General features: G+C 38.1%; 1 protein-coding gene across 1 annotated transcript in view; it reads right to left on the bottom strand.

Moving 5' to 3' along the window:
- The window catches only part of Rbpj (recombination signal binding protein for immunoglobulin kappa J region), a 33,270-nt gene extending 15,643 nt beyond the window's left edge, over positions 1–17,627 (bottom strand). Inside the window, exons 1-3 of the mRNA XM_057771672.1 lie at positions 17,589–17,627; positions 8,247–8,342; positions 847–1,012 (exon numbers count right to left, since the gene is read on the bottom strand). Of these exons, the coding sequence (XP_057627655.1) occupies positions 847–1,012; positions 8,247–8,335 (255 nt within the window). The 5' untranslated portion in view covers positions 8,336–8,342; positions 17,589–17,627. The remainder of the gene's footprint in view (positions 1–846; positions 1,013–8,246; positions 8,343–17,588) is intronic.
- Positions 17,628–18,987: the final 1,360 nt, after the last annotated feature.

Here is an 18,987-nt window from a genome sequence, read left to right as displayed (position 1 = left end):
AGCCGGGCGGTGGTGGCGCACACCTTTAATCCCAGCACTCGGGAGGCAGAGGCAGGCGGATCTCTGTGAGTTCGAGGCCAGCCTGGTCTACAAGAGCTAGTTCCAGGACAGGAACCAAAAGCTACAGAGAAACCCTGTCTCAAATATCAAAAAAAAAAAAAAAAAAAGGAAACTAAACTAGGTGATCTCTTGAGATCATAACCATTTTCTAAATATTAAGAAAAATAGTGAACATTAGGAAGTGTGTAATAAATGAACAAACTATCTTCCTGAATTGCGACACTTTTGTTGAGACTCAGAGATCGCTCTGTCTACTGTCAGCAAAGCCAGTAGACAGAGCGTTCTCTGAGTAACCTGTATCCTGCACCGGTGCACTGGTGCACTGGTGCACTGGTGTTGTGTTGGTTAGCAAAGGGTCACTATACCCGGGATCCATGCTCTATCTACCCTGTATCAGCAGTCACTTTTCAGCGAGACATGAAGATTGCGAGGACAGAGCAAACCAAAACTGAGGGACATATTTTCATTAATATCTGAGTAACACAGTCCTGCCAGACAGAAAATGAGGAACTTATTTCCTGAACTATTAGCTTCTAATGAAGTCTGAATTATAGCTAAGGCAGCCAAGAAGGTGGAAAAGTGTCCTGGTGCTGCCTTTAGATGCTAACACAAAAGCTCCATGAGTCACCAGGCCATACCTGTCCTGCAGGTGTACTTTTGATTCTGATAATATACATTTAAGCACCTGTTTTTAAAAATACTCAAAAAATACAATAAACACTGATACAAAAACAACTAAAAATAAATACAGCAAAAATGAGTGCAGTATGTATATTCTGAATTTACCTTCCCTTCCAAGTTCAGCTGCTGCATTTCTTGGTCACTATTTCCTATCCCAATAAATGCACAGGGTTGTGACTCTTGTTCCGAACAACCATCTCTTTCCATTTGCTCTTTTTTTTTCTTCCAACCACTGCCCATAAGATACACACAAGGAGGAGGGCAAAAAAATCTGTAAATAAAAGGGGAGGGCAGGGAAAAATTAAATTCAAGATCATACTTCATTTTTTAAAAAATATATGAATTCATATATTTCATTTATGAGTTCAAAAATCATACTTCAATGAAGTTCATTCCTAACAAAGCATCTTGGTGAAGTCACCTATAAAACAAATCATTCTGTCAAAAGGACTGAAATCAAAACTTTCTTATCTGCTCTAATAAAATCTGAGAGTTATATCTTCAGTTAGATTATTCCTGCTTTGAGCAGCTTACCTTTGAAAACTCACAGCTCAAGGCTTTGAGCTACTTTATTAGAATTTGGCAAATGCAAGACACTAAGCACAATAATCACCAGAGAATCTGTGATTACAAATTAAGTTCAAATCAAGAAAACAGCATCATTAATCTTAATGTTATTCTTAGTATATTACATTTAACCTTATTTGGCAATTCCCCTGGGAAGTAGCATTAAAACAATAGTTCATCAGAACTAAGGAAAAGATAAGTAGGTTACTTGATATGAGCTTTACAACGAGACCATGTTCTATGTATCTTCGCCCCTGAACACCTGCTATCATGACTGAGAAACATCTTGAACCAAAAGAACAAATACACTGTATTCTTTCAGCCCCTGACTACTAACAGATTTGTTCTGCTGTGTGCCAAAAATACACGTCCCCAAGTTCTCTCCATATAAAATGACTTTATCTTAACCTAACAAACAAAAAGCAGAGTTCAAACTATGAATTTATCCTTATGTAGAGCATAATGTACTTATTCAATGATATATAATATACTTTTGCCCAAGGACATGTACATACCTTAAAGTGTTTAGGTCCTGTCTCTTTAAGGGGCCTGAAAACTCAAATGACTATAGTAGCTAGGCAAATTGAATAAATGAATGAACCAGGTATATAATTAAAAGGCAGGAATATCTTTTATCCAAATAACTAGCTTTCTTGCCCTCTTCCTTAAAACAAAAGGTCCTCATGGTACTTCGAGTTTTCATAGGCAAAGATCTGTCAGATCTGTGAGTTCAAGGACAGTCTGGTCTATGTAGTGAGTTCCAGAACAGCACAGCCAAGGCTAAAACAAAACAAACAACCCCCAAAAACACACACAAAAAAATCCCCCAAAACCACTGAACAAGATTCCACCCTGAAAATTTTTCAAGCATACAATACAAGAAAAATGAAGACTCTACACTACCCTATGAGCTTGCCCTGTTTATTTTTCTATGGCCACTAGAATTATTCAAAATAACAAAAGAATAAATTCATCAGAACTGAAACATAGATTCTTTTGTAAGATCCAGATGAAATCACAGCTTTATTATTCCCCAAATTGTCACTCCTAAAAGCAAATTAACTAAAATTTTATTTCCATATAGTTTAGTAGTAATACAATAATCAGATAAAATATAAATATATATAAAAAATGAAGATAAAGGAAATTAAAGGGAGTATGGAGTAGATGCCCAAATAGTTAACCAAAGAAAAATTAAGGTGAATTTCTGTGTTTGAAACTGACTTTCAACAGCTGCTATAAAACGTATGCTGCAGAACAATGTGGCTTTTCTTCTTTCTCCTTTTTCAGCATTTCAACTGACAAGCAATGCTGTTCTCTCCCACTTGGTGGCGATATGTACACACTTAAGATTTTATTCGTTTTAAAATTTAGTCATTCATTTAGTGAATGATTTAACAATTTTTTTCTCCTCAAATCCTGAGAACACACATTGGGGGAAAAAAAACTATAGTTTCAAAATGGGATTTTATTTAACTTGATATGACAATTAAGTTTGACTAGACAAAACCCAAACTTGTCACTGACATCACCTGAACATCTATCTTGGAGCTCCTGACAGATTACTTCAGTTAACACAGTCCTTAGTGTAACTTTAGAATTAGAGTCTAAGTGTCTAGTTAGTAGTTGTCCCCAGAGCACCTCTAGTATAGCTACTTGCTCACCAGGAGACAATGCTGAATATTAATATCATAAGGCAAATTAACACAGCCTTGAGAGAATACAATCTTTCTAGAAAGTTTCATCTTTTAAGAATCATACTAACCTTTAATGAAAAAGTAAAACAGATGACAACTCTCAATGGGTGTACTAAATATGAGGCACAAATGCTAATACAAAGAATAATTTAAGCTTAGTAAATGAAATTTCCTGGCCAGATATTTTTAGCAGTAGTCACTGAAATTATTTTTTATGACAGCAACATGGCCAAAGTGTCTGTGGTCATGTCCCCAGGTTACCTCATGCCTTAGCAACTCTTTTGAAGAACTGAACCTAGATCAGCAAGAAGATAAACCTTCCTTCTTCTTTCCAGAGAGTAGAGACCAGACCCACAACCTCTTTTAACCCACAAGGGAACCCCGGCACAACTAGCCCATCACAGGAGGGTATTTGTACCTTACACGCACAACACACATACACACACACGCTGGGCCTTAGTGCCTTATACACACAATGTAAGCCAATAGGGTTCTTCCTGTATTGTAAAGTAGAACATTTAGCTTGGAAACATTAATTCACAGGATTCAAAAGATATTGGAGAGTAGTTACTATAACATCAAGGGTTTTTTTTTTTCCCATTCTTTTAATTTATATATGGGGGCGGGGGCGTCAAAAGCTAAGATTCTTTAAGTGTTTAACTGGGGTTATGGACTGACTAAGTCATGGTCAAATAAAAGGTGGTAAAAACAGGCTACTACAATAAAAGACAATCATAAAATGTTTACAATAACTTAATAAGCCACTGCAGTCCTGTGGTTCTGTAATTCTTACAGAGACTAACAAACTCTTTTATTACTTCACTAGGTCTCAGTCATCTACCATAAAATTAAATGCCACAATGATTTTTTTATAGATCCTCTTGCACTAGCACCTAAAACAATTAAAAAAAGAGTAAATGAAGAAACTAATTGGCATGATGCTTTGTCAAAATACCAGAGAATGAAAAGCAGAACCAGCACTATCCACGTTTGGAGCCATGTCATTAGCGAGTTTACCTCACACTTCAGTGAGGCCTAGTCTCGTTTCATCTACTCAATGGGAAGGATGGGATGAGACTGACTGATGTTCAAGAAGATTACACTTTTCTCAGCATCTTCAATTCCTCGATCCTGACACTGCTAACTCAGATGCTAACTTAGTAAAATGTAAGTCAGCATCAACACTGAATCCAAGTGATAACATACTCCTTTGGGATTTCTCTTAATGGGAAAATAAAAATGTGAGTTTTGTTTTTTTTTTTAAACTACAGAAGAAAAGGGGGAAAACGCCCTAGAATTAGACAAAGTTGTAGAATTCCAATTCTGGTACCAAAGAAACTAACCAATGGGAGCAAAGGCATGTTTAGAGACCCTTATCTTCATTTCCCTTAAAATTATCCATTCTATTGCCCAAGGTACCAGCTGGGGAGGGAACCTGAAATGATCCTATCCTATACTGATGAATATCTTACATATCACCTTAGAATCTGCATCTGGCGATGGATCGAGATAGAGACAGAGACTCAATTTGGAGCAACGGTCTGAGCTCTTAAGGTCCAAATGAGGAGCAGAAGGAGGGAGAACATGAGCAAGGAAGCCAGGACCACGAGGGGTGCACCCACCCACTGTGACAGTGGAACTGATTTATTGGGAGCCCACCAAGGCCAGCTGGACTGGAACTGAATAAGCATGGGTTGAAACTGGACTCTCTGAACATGGCGGACAATGAAGGCTGATGAGAAGCCAAGGACAATGGCACTAGGTTTTGATCCTAATACATGAACTGGCTTTGTGGGAGCTTAGCCTGTTTGGACGATCACCTTCCTGGACCTAGATAGAAGTGGGAGGACCTTGGTCTTCCCGCAGGGCAGGGAATTTGTACTGCTCTTCAGTATTGAGAGGGAGGGGGAATGGAGTGGGGGGAGGAGAAGAGGAGTAGGGATAGGGGGAGGGGAGTGGGGGGAGGGGGCAATGCATGGGAGGAGGGGGAGGGAAATGGGGAACGGGGACAGGTGAAAATTTTAATTAAAAAAGAATAAAAATAATTTTAAAAAAAGAAAAAAAGAAAAAAAAGAAAAGAAAGTTGGAAAAAAAATTATCCATTCTAATACTGGTAGGCTCTTCTCTGGGTCAATGGAGCTGCTAAACAAGTTCTCCATTTCCCATCAAAATGCACAACTGGCCTTGCATAGCATTCTTCAGCAGTGAGAAGCACTCCTGTTTTCCTTAGAAAACAACTGGCCAGTGTGAACTAAAGTACCCAGAAAAGGGTCACACCCATGTCACCAGGCTGCTTGACTGATTAGAATGCAAAGACTGTGGAGAGTTGGGATGTCAGTGCACATTCAGGGCCAAATTCTCTTGGGCTATCTTCAGTTTCCTCAACAGCCATTCACTGCCCACCAGTGCCTGACCTAAGAGTCCTATAACTATTATGTAACACCTGCTAGAACATTATTGTTAGATCACTAGATTTCACCAATCCAATAGCTAAGAATGTCACCAAACAGCAGTATAACCTTTCCTGTAGCCCACTAACCATGAAAAGTTTTTTTGATTTATGACTTTTTGTTATATAGCTGTAAAACTGACAAATCATATTCACACCAGAAAACAGCATTTGAGACAACCTTAATCTGTGTTCCTGAACCATGACCATTCATGTTTGGCTCTAGAATTAAGAACTCTTTTCTGTTAAACAGAACACATATACACAAAATTTCATTATTTAAAAACCTGAACCTGACAAGTTTGAGGTCAGTCTGGTCTACAGAGCTGGTTCTAAGAGAGCCAAGGCTATACAGAGAAACCTTACTTCAAATATACATACATACCTACACACATACCCAAACCTGAATTTCTAGTGCCAACTTCATGAACAAAAGGGCATTTAGCTTGAGTTTGTTATTCACATCGACTTCTGTTTAGTTACAAATCAGTGACCAAGTTTCATATGTCACTTAAAACAAAATAGGGCTGGGGTTGTAGCTCTTTAGAGAGCCTGCTTACTATGAGAAAGGCCTGGGATTCTACCCTATCACCCCACCACCCCAGTCTGCAGACACCTGGGACAGGTGAATAATAATTATAACAGGAGGATGTATGGATCCTAAATATTGTTTACACTAGTCATAATTATCAATTCAATAGCTTTACTTTCTTTTCAGCTCAGAGATCAAGGAAGAGACCTCCTGACTATCTCCTATCCTGTAAAGCACTAAAGAGGGCCTTAGTGCCCTACACACACAAAGCAAGTCAATAGGGTTCTTTCTGTATTGCAAGGTAGCACGTTTACCTTGAAAACATTAACAGAACATATGATTCAAAATATATTGGAGAGAAGTTACTATAAACATCAAGGTTTTTTTTTGGGGGGGGGTTGGTTTTTTTTTTGCGGGGTATCAAAAGCTAAGATTCTTCAAGTGTTTAACAGGGGTTATGGACTGACTACGACATAGTAAATAACAGAAGGTAAAATCAGGCTGCTGCACTAAAAAGCAGTCATTAAAATGCTTACAATAACTTGATAAGCCACAGCTGTCCGTATTTAATTATACATTTATATTTTCCTACTTTGCTCATATATCACTTCATTTGTCACACATTCTAAGATTTCTTCCACTCTTTTCAACCCAGTCTCCAAACTTTTTAATTCCTTCTGCTACAGTTAGGCATCCTCCCTAGACAATCCCACAAAGTTTGGTACCAGCTCCCAAGCATGTTATCTTTACCCATAAATGCTTCACAGAAAATGCTGTCTGAAAGACAATGCTTTAGAATTCCTGGAATCAAGTAAAACAACAGAGATGAGGTTCTGCTACAACTATGACCTGGTCTAGGCCAGGTTCTGTTCACTGCCTTGCCCCACCCTGTGATAACTGCAGTTGAGTGAGTTATGTTGAACAAGGATGTGACCAAGTGGTAGACCATGTGCACTTTATGCATGAAACCCTGGGTTTGATCTCTAACACCAAGTTAAAAAACAAAATAAAACACACAAGAAAACAAAAAATGAACTAACAAGAAATCCTTAAGCCAAACACAATGAGATATGAATTTTCATAAAAAAGACAACACAGAAATAACATTCACTAATTACCTTTACAGGTAATTTCTATAGTGGTTACTTATGTTTGAGCATGAAAGAGATTTCTATTTCTTTTTTTTATATGGACCTTGCAAGGTAGCCCAGGAATTCTTGGGCTCAAGTAACTGACTTGACTTGGCCTCTAAAGCAGGTGGGCCTATATATGCACACTGCTGCCATTTGCAGTTTATGCGGTGGGTAAACTTACTTAACTATCAGGTATAGATAGGGTTAAGTTGGGAGCTCTTTACAATGGCTCTGAAGCTCAACTTAACCTGACCTCAAGATACATTTACAGTTATAATCTTTTAGCCTTTACTTATGTATTATTATCTGTGCAACTATATGCTTGCCTGCCTGCCTACCTAACTACTACAGCAGTGGGAACTGAACTCAAGAGCCCTGTGTGTACCAGCACACCCTCTATCACTAAACTGTATCCCCAAACCTCTTAAAAAAAGATGTGTGTGTGTGCACGTGTGTGTGTAAGCCACATATGTAAGGTAGCCACAGAGGCCAGAAGAGGATGCCAGTTCCCCTGGAACTGGAGTTAGAGCCAGTGCAGACACAGGCACTGGAAACTGAACTTCGAGGTCCACTGGAAGATCAGCAAGTGTTCTTACCTGCTGAGCCATCACTCCAGCCCCAGCCCTAGACTTTTCTGAATCAGAGTCAAAGTTACTCGCACAGACACTTGCACTCACCTTGTAACCCAGAGAAGCTTTGAACTTGTCATCCTCCTGCCTCAGCAGGAGTACTTTGCTTACAAAATTACAAGATTACAGAACTGTGTCACAACTGCCTCTTTCTTTCTAAAATGGCACCGAGGGGAGATTGCAGTTGTTTATCAAATTACACATTATCCCCAAAGGAAAACTGCTTTGCAAATGAGCTAATGTGTCTCCTCAGTGGAACACAGTCCCAAAGAAAACACTTAGTTTTCTAAAATTAGGGATGTGCCCAGACAGTCTTCACTAAATGTTTCTGACTTGAACATGCCACAGCTCACCGTTTATCCCCTTTAAGAAGTCTTCTCTTCATTTTCTACAATGAAAATAAGCCCAGTAATAAATACAGCCACAGATATAAATATAAACCATACGCAAATTGTACCGTAAGTACCTATTTGCTCAAAAAATCCCCAATAATCTTACCGTTTTTCATTTCCATACGACTTCTGCGCAACTTTTGCGTGAAGAATGAGTACTGTTTGATCCCCTCGTTCTTTTAAATAATTTCGCATAGCTTCTCTGAAATCAAATATAAATATTATTATTGTTGGGATAGTATTTTTGACAAAATCTTTCACTAAATCTGTGATGAGAGGAATGTTCATGACCATTTTTTTTAAATAAGCAAACGAAACAGAAACAAAAACATGAGCTACCTTAAAGAATGCTGTGCAAAGGACAATACATGCCCACATTCACTCTGCATTTTGGTTGTTAAAATTAAAATTTACAGCTGGATGTGGTAGCGCACACCTTTAGTTCCAGCACTTTGGAGGCAGATGTAGGCAAGTAGATCTTTTTGAGTTCGAGGCCAGCCTCGAACAAAGTGAGTTCCAGGGCAGCCAAGGCTATTATTATTACACAGAAAAACTATGTGTTCTAGAAACACCCCCCCCACCCAATGAAAATTTACACTACTATAGCTTATCTTGTTCGTCTAGCTTTACACTTGAGTTACAACAAAACATCAAATCACCCAGATTGCTATTGCCTGATCCCAAGCTAACAGTCCCATGTAAGGATTTAGAAAGGCCTGTCACCTATACACAAACATATACAATTGCCCAGAGGATGTTGTTAAAAGTATCGGATTCATAGAAGCAAATTGAAATTGCTGGAAATTGTATAAAACTTTAAAAGAATTCAATATTACATCAAATTAAAACTGTAACATGCTTATTAAGCAAATGTACATTAATTCACTTAATTATCCTACCAAGCTAAGTGTCACACAGAGAAAAAAACAAAAAAAAAAAACCTCTAGGTTTAAGCAGAAGCTCAATTTTTGAATAGTTTTACACATTACAAAATTAAAAGTCGCTGGGCAGTGATGACACATATCTGGGAGGCAAAGATATCTGAGTTCTAGGTCAGGCTAGCTGTGATGGTTTGAAGAAAAGTGGCCCCCAAAAGGAGTGGCACTATTAGGAGGTGTGGCCTTATCGAAAGTGTGTCATTGTGGGGACGGACAGGTGTTTAGGTCTCCAGCACCATGTCCACCTGCATGCCACCACGTTGCACCACTGGTGTGAGATTCCCCTCTGTATGCTGTAATTACCATTAATGAATAAAGAAAACTGGGTTGGCCTGATAGGGTACAACAGAGCTAGGCAGAAAAAACTAAACTGAATGCTGGGAGGAAGAAGGAGTTAGAGAGAACCTATGTAGCCCCACTGGAGACAGATGCTGGGAATTTTACCCGGTAAGCCACAACCACGTGGCAATACATAGATTACTAGAAATGGGTTAAATTAAGATATAAGTGTTAGCCAATAAGAAGCTAGAGCTAATGGGCCAAGCAGTGTTTTAAATAATATAGTTTCTGTGTGATTATTTTGGGTCTAAAGCTGCCAGGGAGCCGGGAACAAACAAGCAGCCCTGTTACAACACACCATGATGATAATGGACTAAATCACTGAAAATGTAAGTCGTCCCCCCCCCCCCCCAATTTTCCTTTATAAGAGTTGCCGTGAGAAATCCTAACTAAGACACTGGTCTACAGAGCTAGTTCTAGGACAGACAGGGCTACAGAGAGAAACCCTGTCTCAAAAAACAAAACAAATAATCAAATATTCTTACTTAATTTTAATTATTCTACTTACATTGTAAATAAAGACAAACATTCCAAACAGATGGATATCCAAATGATAATACTAAGCTGTCAACTGTCAAAAGTTATTAAATGTAGGGAATTATATATTTGTGTCACTTGCATACTAAATTGCCTGGATAAGCCACTGAGCCTCACCCAGCTTTTATTTTCATATCTGAAAAGAGGAGCTAATACAACCCACTTAGCTCTGGGTGGCTAAAGTGGTCAAATGAGATAACCTTAATGATGTATTCTTACTGAGAAAAAAATCTTTTAGATTGCACGGCATGGCAAGTAATAGCACAGTGTAGGCAAAGAGAATGGATCTCTACCGCTGAAACATGGTGTCTACCTAGGTCAAGGAGTAGGAGAATCAAAGACCATGCACTGAAGTAAGCCCTTAAATGACCAGGAACTGGACAAGCTGGCCACAGCTTAGAGATGCTGCTATGGCAGGTGACTGATAGTTCAGAGAGTAAGATGGGGGGGGGGGGCAAAAAATAAAACAAGGGGGCTGGAAATGTGGCTCAGTGATTAAAACCTTTGCAAGAGGGTTGGATTCCCAGAATTCATTTAAATGCCAGGTAAGTATGCTGACCCACCTGTAATTCCAGCCTTGAAGGCAGAGCCAAGAGATCCTTGGAGTAAGATCAGTCATACTAGCAAGTTTGAGGTTTGATTAAAAGACCCTGGTCTAAAGGAATAAAGTGGAAGTAAGATTGAGGAAGATTCCCTAGCATACACGAAAAAAAGGCAAAAACATAAACAAATAAAACAAGATAAAAACATAAAGTCAAGAGAAAGCCAACATCTTATCAAAATTTGTACACTTGTTTCAGGCAGGAAACTTGAAAAGCAGCTATATTCTTGAAAAGTTTTGACTACAAGCCTATTTCCCAAACTATTAACTTGGAAATTCTATTAATTCTATTAATATTTACAGTCTCAGTTATATCACAATGATTATTTGCTAGTGTTTATGAGGTTGTGGTTTCCTATCTTCTCAGACAGACTATAAAAGCTTCAAATAAAAGAACTTGAGAGGTACAGATTCTTTCTACAAAGATATCATTGTTAAAAGCCTGACACTGAGCTGGGCGATAGTGGCACACACCTTTAATCCCAGCATTAGGGAGGCAGAAGCAGGTAAATCTCTATGAGTTCAAGGCCAGCCTGGTCTACAAGAACTAGTTCCAGGACAGCTAGGACTGTTACACAGAGAAAAAGACTGACACTGAGCAGTGAGGCTGCGCTAGTTTTTCTAAGCAAGTATTAATATAACCAACAACTCTGAGGATGATATATGACCAAGCACATTTTAGAAATGGGAAAAGGTTGAGTAACTTTCCTGAATTGATACAGAAGAATCAGGACTCAAAGCTGGGTAGTTTAGCTACCTCAAAGACAAAGCTGTACTACTTACAGGTAGTAAACTGGCTAAGAAATAGCGTTTTCTATGAAACAGAACAGGGTCTGCCATTTAATGAATCTGAAGTTTTTCTCCTCTGTGAAGCTGCTGGAAGAGGGGGAAACATACCTCAAAGTAAGTTAACCCCTTACTGACGAGCAATTCATATCAGCAAGTTACAGATATCAGTACTGTTTTCTTTTTTAAAAGCCATTCCAAGCTCTTAAATATACAGGCTGCAGGAGAGAATCGGAATGGGGACTTCCACAAAAGCTTTGCAGGCATATTGGATAAAGGCCTTAGGAAGTATTGTGTTACTGAGCATTTTATCAAACTCGAACAGAATTATTTCTGATAGCACACCTATCCATCTTTTCATCTAGGACGTACTAAAAGCTCCTGCATTTTAGGCGCTTGGCATTGTACAACTGTTTAGTACTAGAAGCGGCTATTAGTACCTCAGGGTGTTATGGCTGCATGAGGCAGCTTAAGTTTTTCTTTTTTCCCTTCATTGAGTACTTAGAACACAAATAGAATAGTAACTAGAGTCTAGTAGTAATCATTAGTAACAGTTGTCTGCAACAGGGATTTGCCAAACAGCTTCTCACAAAAACAACAACAACAACAACAATAATAAATGAAATATGTCAGTTACTTTCTGTCAACTTGACACAAACTTAGCCATGCCTAGAAAGAGGGGATCTCAAATTGAGGAAAGGCCTCATTAGACTGGTCTGAGGGAATGTCTGTGGGGTATTTTCTTAATCCTTCAGAGTTCAGATCATGTGGGTGGGCCAGGCTGTGTAAGAAAAGTAGCTCAGTAAGTCATGAGAAGCAAGTAAGTTCCTCCATGGTCTCTGCTTTATTTCCTGTCGCCAGGTTTCTGCCTTGAGCTCCTCCTGCCCTAACTTCCTAAAAGTGTAAGATAAAACAAATCTTTCTTTCCCAAGTTGCTTTTGTCATGTTCACCACAGCAACAGAAAAGAGTATTGAGTATTAAAATGTACTAACTGAATGTTAATCATTAATATTAATGCTATCTGGCAATTAAGGCTTAGTAACTTAATGGAGGAAGGTCATTGGTTAAAAAATAAAGAAACTGCTTGGCCCTCATAGGTTAGAACATAGGTGGGTGGAGTAAACAGAACAGAATGCTGGGAGGAAGAGGAAGTGAGTTCAGACTCGATAGCTCTCCTCTCTGGGCAGATGCGATGAAGCTCTGACCCAGGATGGACGTAGGCTAGAATCTTTCCGGTAAGCGCACCTTGGGGTGCTACACACATGAATAGAAATGGGCCAAGCAGTGTTTAAATGAATACAGTTTGTGTGTTGTTATTTTGGGACATAAGCTAAGGCTACCAGGAGCTGGGGCAGCAGGAACACAGCCCACAGCTCCCACTACAGTAACTTATTTTCTGTAACTTAAGCTATTTAAAAAGTGATGTTGTACTCCAAAGAAACACACATAGTAAAATCCACACAGAGTTCACCAAATATAGCAGGGATTCTATCTTGCACTACTGACATCCTAGATACCTCAGTTATACAGACTTAGGCCCTGTATTTAAGGATGCTTAAAGACACCACATCTGCCTTCTACTAGCAGATGCCAATAAAAGATCTCCTAATACAAAGACTGAGGTAGGGGTGGGGAATGAGGCTGTCACCTGGGTTGAAAACCACAAAAGTCAAAAATATTCCAATACAAGGTTACCTACCACCTACTGTCTTTTAGGGAGAAAAGGAAATAAAGTCAACTAATTGAAAAACTTGTTACAGGAGCTCAAGACCAGAATCAGCCTACTTATATCTAGTTCTGCTTTCTGCAATTTTACCGGTACACCTTCAATTGAGATCTCAAAATATTAGTACTCATCAACTCTTTAAGAAGATGAGAATTTCCACAGATTATTAAAACACTGTATTTGTCCCCTTTCATCTCTTACTAAGTGTGTGCACGCAGGAAAAACAGCACATGAGGATGCAGTAGTATCCTTAGGTTCAGGAATCCACTGGGGGGAAGGGGTCTTGGAATCATCCTCATGGATAAAAGGGGATGGATTATTCTTCATTTAAAAACAAACTCTGAAGTGAGTGAAGGATCTGGGAACAATCAGATAGGAAAAATGATCAAAATACATTGTATGTACGCATGAAATTCTTGAAGAATAAAAACATTTAAATGAAAGAATTATCTGCTGAAAGCCAGTACTTTACATGGTCTATGAAGCTTTCACCATGAGCACTTAAAAAAAGTTTGCTGATCTATTAAGCAATAAAACAATTAAACATTTCAAAACGGAAGTCATAAAACAATGTATGTGTATATGTGTGTATACACATACACACACACACACACACATGAGATATATACCTTAAATCAGCAAATTATATACTTGACAATAACCTTAACTTTTTTTGTTTTTTCTGTTGTTCTCAATATTGGACTTGAAGAAAGAAAAGTTAAGATTGTACTGATCCAAGATGAGTACCTCGAGCTCCATTTTGCACTCACAAAATGAAGCTCCCTATTCTTTTTCTTTAATGTATACAGTGTTCTGCTCCATGTATGCCTGCAGGCCAGAAGAGGGCAACAGATCTCCTTTGAGATGGTTGCTGGGAATTGAACTCAGGAACTCCAAAAGGAAGAACAGTCAGTGCTCTTAACTTCTGAGTGTCTCTCCCAGTCCAAAGCTCCATATTCTTATCAGAGGCTGTCATTTTTATCTTTATACTACCACACACAAGGCATTTCAAATTCAGCCTATTCAATACTAATAGTGTACGTAAACAAGCTGATGGTATTCCTAAAACAGAAACAAGGAAGTAAAGTCCTTTCTTTTCTCAGATGCTACCTAGTTTTCCACCAAAGGACTAAGAGTATTTGCTATTGGATAGCATACAAGGTCTATCTCCTCATCTTGCTGCAACCTGCTTTTCTGATGTTTCCATCAATGTGTTTTTGGTCTTTTTGATGTTGTTTGCTTTTTGATAAAACAGGGTTTCTCTGTGTAGTCTTGAACATCGTGAAACTAGCTCTGTAGTCCAGCCTAGCCTCAAACACAGAGATTCACCTATCTCTGCCTCCCAAGTGATGGTATTTAAAGGCATGTGCCACCACCAATTGACTATATCAACGTACATTTATATTCCCTTGAGTTATAACTGTCTTTGTGCTATTATCATAAAATTCCATGAAAATGAAAACGCTTCCACATTGAAACGTTGTATTTGGAAAGACCTAAATTAATGTTCTGGGTCATGGTCATTTATATTTTATCACTTTATATATTTATAAGTTTATATATTTTTTATATTTATTTATTATATATACAATATTCTGTCTGTGTGTATGTCTGCAGGCCAGAAGAGGGCACCAGACCTCATTACAGATGGTTGTGAGCCACCATGTGGTTGCCAGGAATTGAACTCAGGACCTTTGGAAGAGCAGGCAATGCTCTTAACCACTGAGCCATCTCTCCAGCCCTAAATTTACAACTTGTCTGTTACTCCTTCAAAGTGAGAGCTGTTTCATCCAACCATACATGGCATATTTATCAAGTTTATAATCACATTTGTACAAGATTGTCTTATATACTAGGAGAAAGAATGGATTAAAACAGCCTACGATGTAAAAGTATAGAAGAGTAGCATTTTACTACGTAAAAATATAGAGAAAGAAGTGAAGGAAACAGCTCAGCATGTAGAGCCTGCCTTGCAAGCCTAACAAAAGATTAACCTACTCCTGAAAGCTGTCCTCTCATCTCCAGACATGTGCCACTGATGCACGACACCCCCTTCCCAATAACAAACTAAATAGATAAAGAGAATAGGTGACTACTAAAATACTGTTCAAAACAGGTCTCGACTTAGCTTAAGTCAACAAAAATACATAGTTTGTATGTCTCACACATAGGATTTTAAAGAACAGAGCAATGTTACTGTAAGAGCAAAAGGAGATAGGCTCTCTAAAAAGTATTATTTCTAATACAAAAGATATTCTGAGCAAGAGAATAACAAAAAGTCATTCTAACAATTATATAAAATTTAAAGTCATGGCAAATCTTACAAAGGAAATCCTCTGTTAAATTCTAACAAGAATGAGTTAGCAGCTATTAGTCTGTAGTAATAGGAGGAAAAATTTAACAAAACTATCTCTGAAAGAATTGTGTAGCTTTCTATCCCTGGGACCCACCTAAGGAAGGTGAGAAGATACTCCTTTCTCAAGTTGACTTCTCACTTCCACAAGCACAGTGTAACATATGTATGCACACAGGCACACACGTATGTGCACACACACACACAGTAAATTTAATTCTTAAAAAGGCAAATTTAGTCATGCTGAATAGTGCCATAGTCCTTAACTCCATTTATTTGTGCTTTTAATTAAAAATTTAAATTTTATAGAAAGAACTCCCCCGCCCCCAATGAGAGACTCTCCCACCAAAACTGTTTACTTTGGTAAACAAAAGAATAGCCCAGCGCAGGCTTAGAAAGTTCCTTATAAGAGAAGACATGGCCCCCACATTACACTCTTTAAACCCAGTGGAGACAACTCTTTAAAATATTTTTACCCAAATAAGACACTGTTTCCCTAAAGCAGAATTACTTCAAAGGAGAAACAAAAAAATACAATTTCCAAGTATTAGATGACTCTGATTTTAGTATAGAAATAAACAACAACAAAAATCTCAATTCCAAGTTTGCACTCAATATAAACTAATTTCCACAGAATTAGTTACTGGTTTTCAATTTGCATTTGCCATTAGAGGGCTTTACTAAGTTTGTATCAGCAATGAAGATATCTGCAGTTTGTTTTTAAGAGAAATAAAGCTTAGTGGAATTCTCCCCCAGCAGATACGCTTCTCTCCCAGTATATCTTATATGTAAAAAGGTTACTAAAATGTTATAAGTTTTACTGAGATCTAATCGGCATACCTTATGATGGTGTTAGCATGAGTGTGCCACACCACCACCACCACAAAAAATTCTCAGTTCCCCAAAGCTGTCCTTCGGAGTCTGAAATCCTTTCTGCTCTTTGCCAGTTGGAAAAAACAACTCATTTGTATCCTGATAGTAAGGGCAGCCTGCATTTTCTAGAACTTTTCTAGAACTTTTTTCTTTTAAAGATTTATTTATTTATGTATACAGTGTTCTGTCTGCATCTAGAATGCAGGCCAGAATTGGGTGCCAGATCTTACTATGGATGGCTGTGAGCCACCATGTGGTTGCTGGGAATTGAACTCAGGACCTCTGGAAGAGCAGCCAGAGCTCTTACAAGACCTCTGAGCCATCTAGCCCAATGTTCATCATTCTTAAATACAATTTTCTTTCCCTTCCTCCTTTTTTCTGTTTTTCCTTCCTTCTTTCTTGAGACAGGGCCTCACTCTGCAGCCTTGGCTGGTGTGGGACTTAGGTAGATTGGCCTTGCCTTAGTTTGGCCTTGAACTCACAGAGATCTGGCTGCCTCTGCCTCCTGAGGACAATATGGAATAAAAATGTGCACCACAGTGTACAGCCCACAATTATTTTTAATAAATATTTTAATAGTAGTAATTATTTGGTAATAAATAGTCTTAACAGTTATCAATGTGAACCAGAAGGATGTGGCTAGAACTCTGAAGTCTAAGGTAACATGATACATTATGAGGTTTAAAGGATGCAGAACAATAATAAAATGGGGCCCGCCCCAGTTTAAGTTCAAAAGAAAACACACACATACACACACAAACACCTCTGTCTTAAAAGGTTAATTAGAAGGAAAAAGAAAAAAGGCCAACACTGGGTCTAAGACCACTGGGTTTCCTTATTTATCAACCCAATAAAATTTTTATGAGTTTTTAAATTAATTCTTTGAAATATATGATTGAGAAATTAACTTACATAGCTAAAACACTCTATTTATATCATGAATGTTAGTAAATCTTAGGTTTTCTTTAAAATGGGAAAAAGGAATATTCATTTCAAAAAGCATCTATGAAATCTGTCAGCTCTCCCCTTAAACATCAAAGTGTGATTGGTAAAACACAGCTACAGATGTTATTTTCACAGTCTATTACACAGGTTTCTAAAAAGACTTCACTTTTTCATTTTTAAAGTATATTCTTTTAATCCTGTTTTCCCCCCTTAGGAGAGAAGGAAGTGGAGGGGTGGGAATAAGATCAAGATGTAATTACCAATATCTGGATGATTTCTAAGAGCTATTAGCTATATTAGTGTCTAAAATGACAGAATCTCCAAACACAATCAATGTTTAAATGCTTACCTAGTGAGTCGCTTAGGTGGAGGCCGCTCACCAAACTTCCTGGAAAACAATTAGAGAAATAAAGTAAATAAGCTGTCTGATAGATACCACAGTAAGTTATAAGGCACCAGAAAGTGTCCCTTATGACTTAACAATCTCGATGAACAGTGAATAGAGAAATCCCCAACTGTCATCTGTGCCCGGAAATAACAAACATACAATACAAGGTTCTTAAAAACAATAGCAGTCAGTGGGACCAGAGAGACTGGCAAAGCAGTTAAAACTCTTGCTCCTCTTGCAGAAGACACGATTCAATACCTAGCACCTACACATCAGCTCACAATCAACAGTAAGTCCAGTTCCAGGGAGTCCGAGGTCTTCTGACCTCCTTAGCTACCAGGCATAAATGTGGTACTCATACATAGGTGCAGGCAAACACTCATACACATATAATAAATCTAAAGACAAAACAAAAAACTAATGGCACACTTTACAAATCTACTGAGTCATGATCAAATGAGGCCTACACCAAACTTTAGAAGCCTCTTACAGAAAAACACTCAGACCTATGAGGTGAAGTGGATTAAACCTGCTACCAAGCCTGATGGCCTGAGTTCAATCCCTGGAACCCACATAGTGGAAAGAGAGAACCAAGTCATAAGCTGTACATTAGAACTCCAAGATTTCGTAAATAGAATTATTTTTGTCAATTACTACTCATGAATTACAGCTACAGAGTATAAGGCAAAAATATGTTCCTGGATTCTTTTCCACAGAGGATTTTTTTAAAAACCAAAGATTGTAATCAAATGCACCACTATGTCATGTCAGTGCAATAAATGGGAGCTGATCCAGACAGAGCACGCTGCAAAAACCACGGAGTTTATATAGCTTACAGAAACAAGTGAGAAACTATCAAAGTCTACTAATACATTAAAATAGGGAATCAAATAAAATATTTTAATAACCACCACGTACCAAATCTAATATTCTAAACCAGCAAGTACTCTTCGGGATCTAACAAAAGTTAATTATTTGATAAAGTAGTAAGAGAATCATTACAATAAAAATTCAAATTCCTAGGTACAATGTAATTCTGCCCAAACTAGATTAACAAGTAAATATCAGTCAGAGAACTTAACCCACCCCTTCTACAAATATTCATTAGATCATGTCAATGACAATATCAATATAGCATGCTAATATAACATCATGCCTGCTCCCCATAGGAAATGTGAAAAAAGATCATGCAATACAATTGCCTGCTGAATAATTAGTAACTATATTCTAAATTTTATCCTTACACTCATAAGTATATACCCACAGATAAGCATATAGCATCTCTCACCATGGAGACTATCAGAAAACCACAAAACAGAAATCACAGATTGTAGGGAACCTAGTCCTGAAGGACACATCT

The sequence above is a fragment of the Chionomys nivalis genome, chromosome 6 (assembly GCF_950005125.1).
Source record: "Chionomys nivalis chromosome 6, mChiNiv1.1, whole genome shotgun sequence".
NCBI classification, from domain to species: domain Eukaryota; kingdom Metazoa; phylum Chordata; class Mammalia; order Rodentia; family Cricetidae; genus Chionomys; species Chionomys nivalis.
This window is presented reverse-complemented; position numbering and strand designations above follow the sequence as displayed.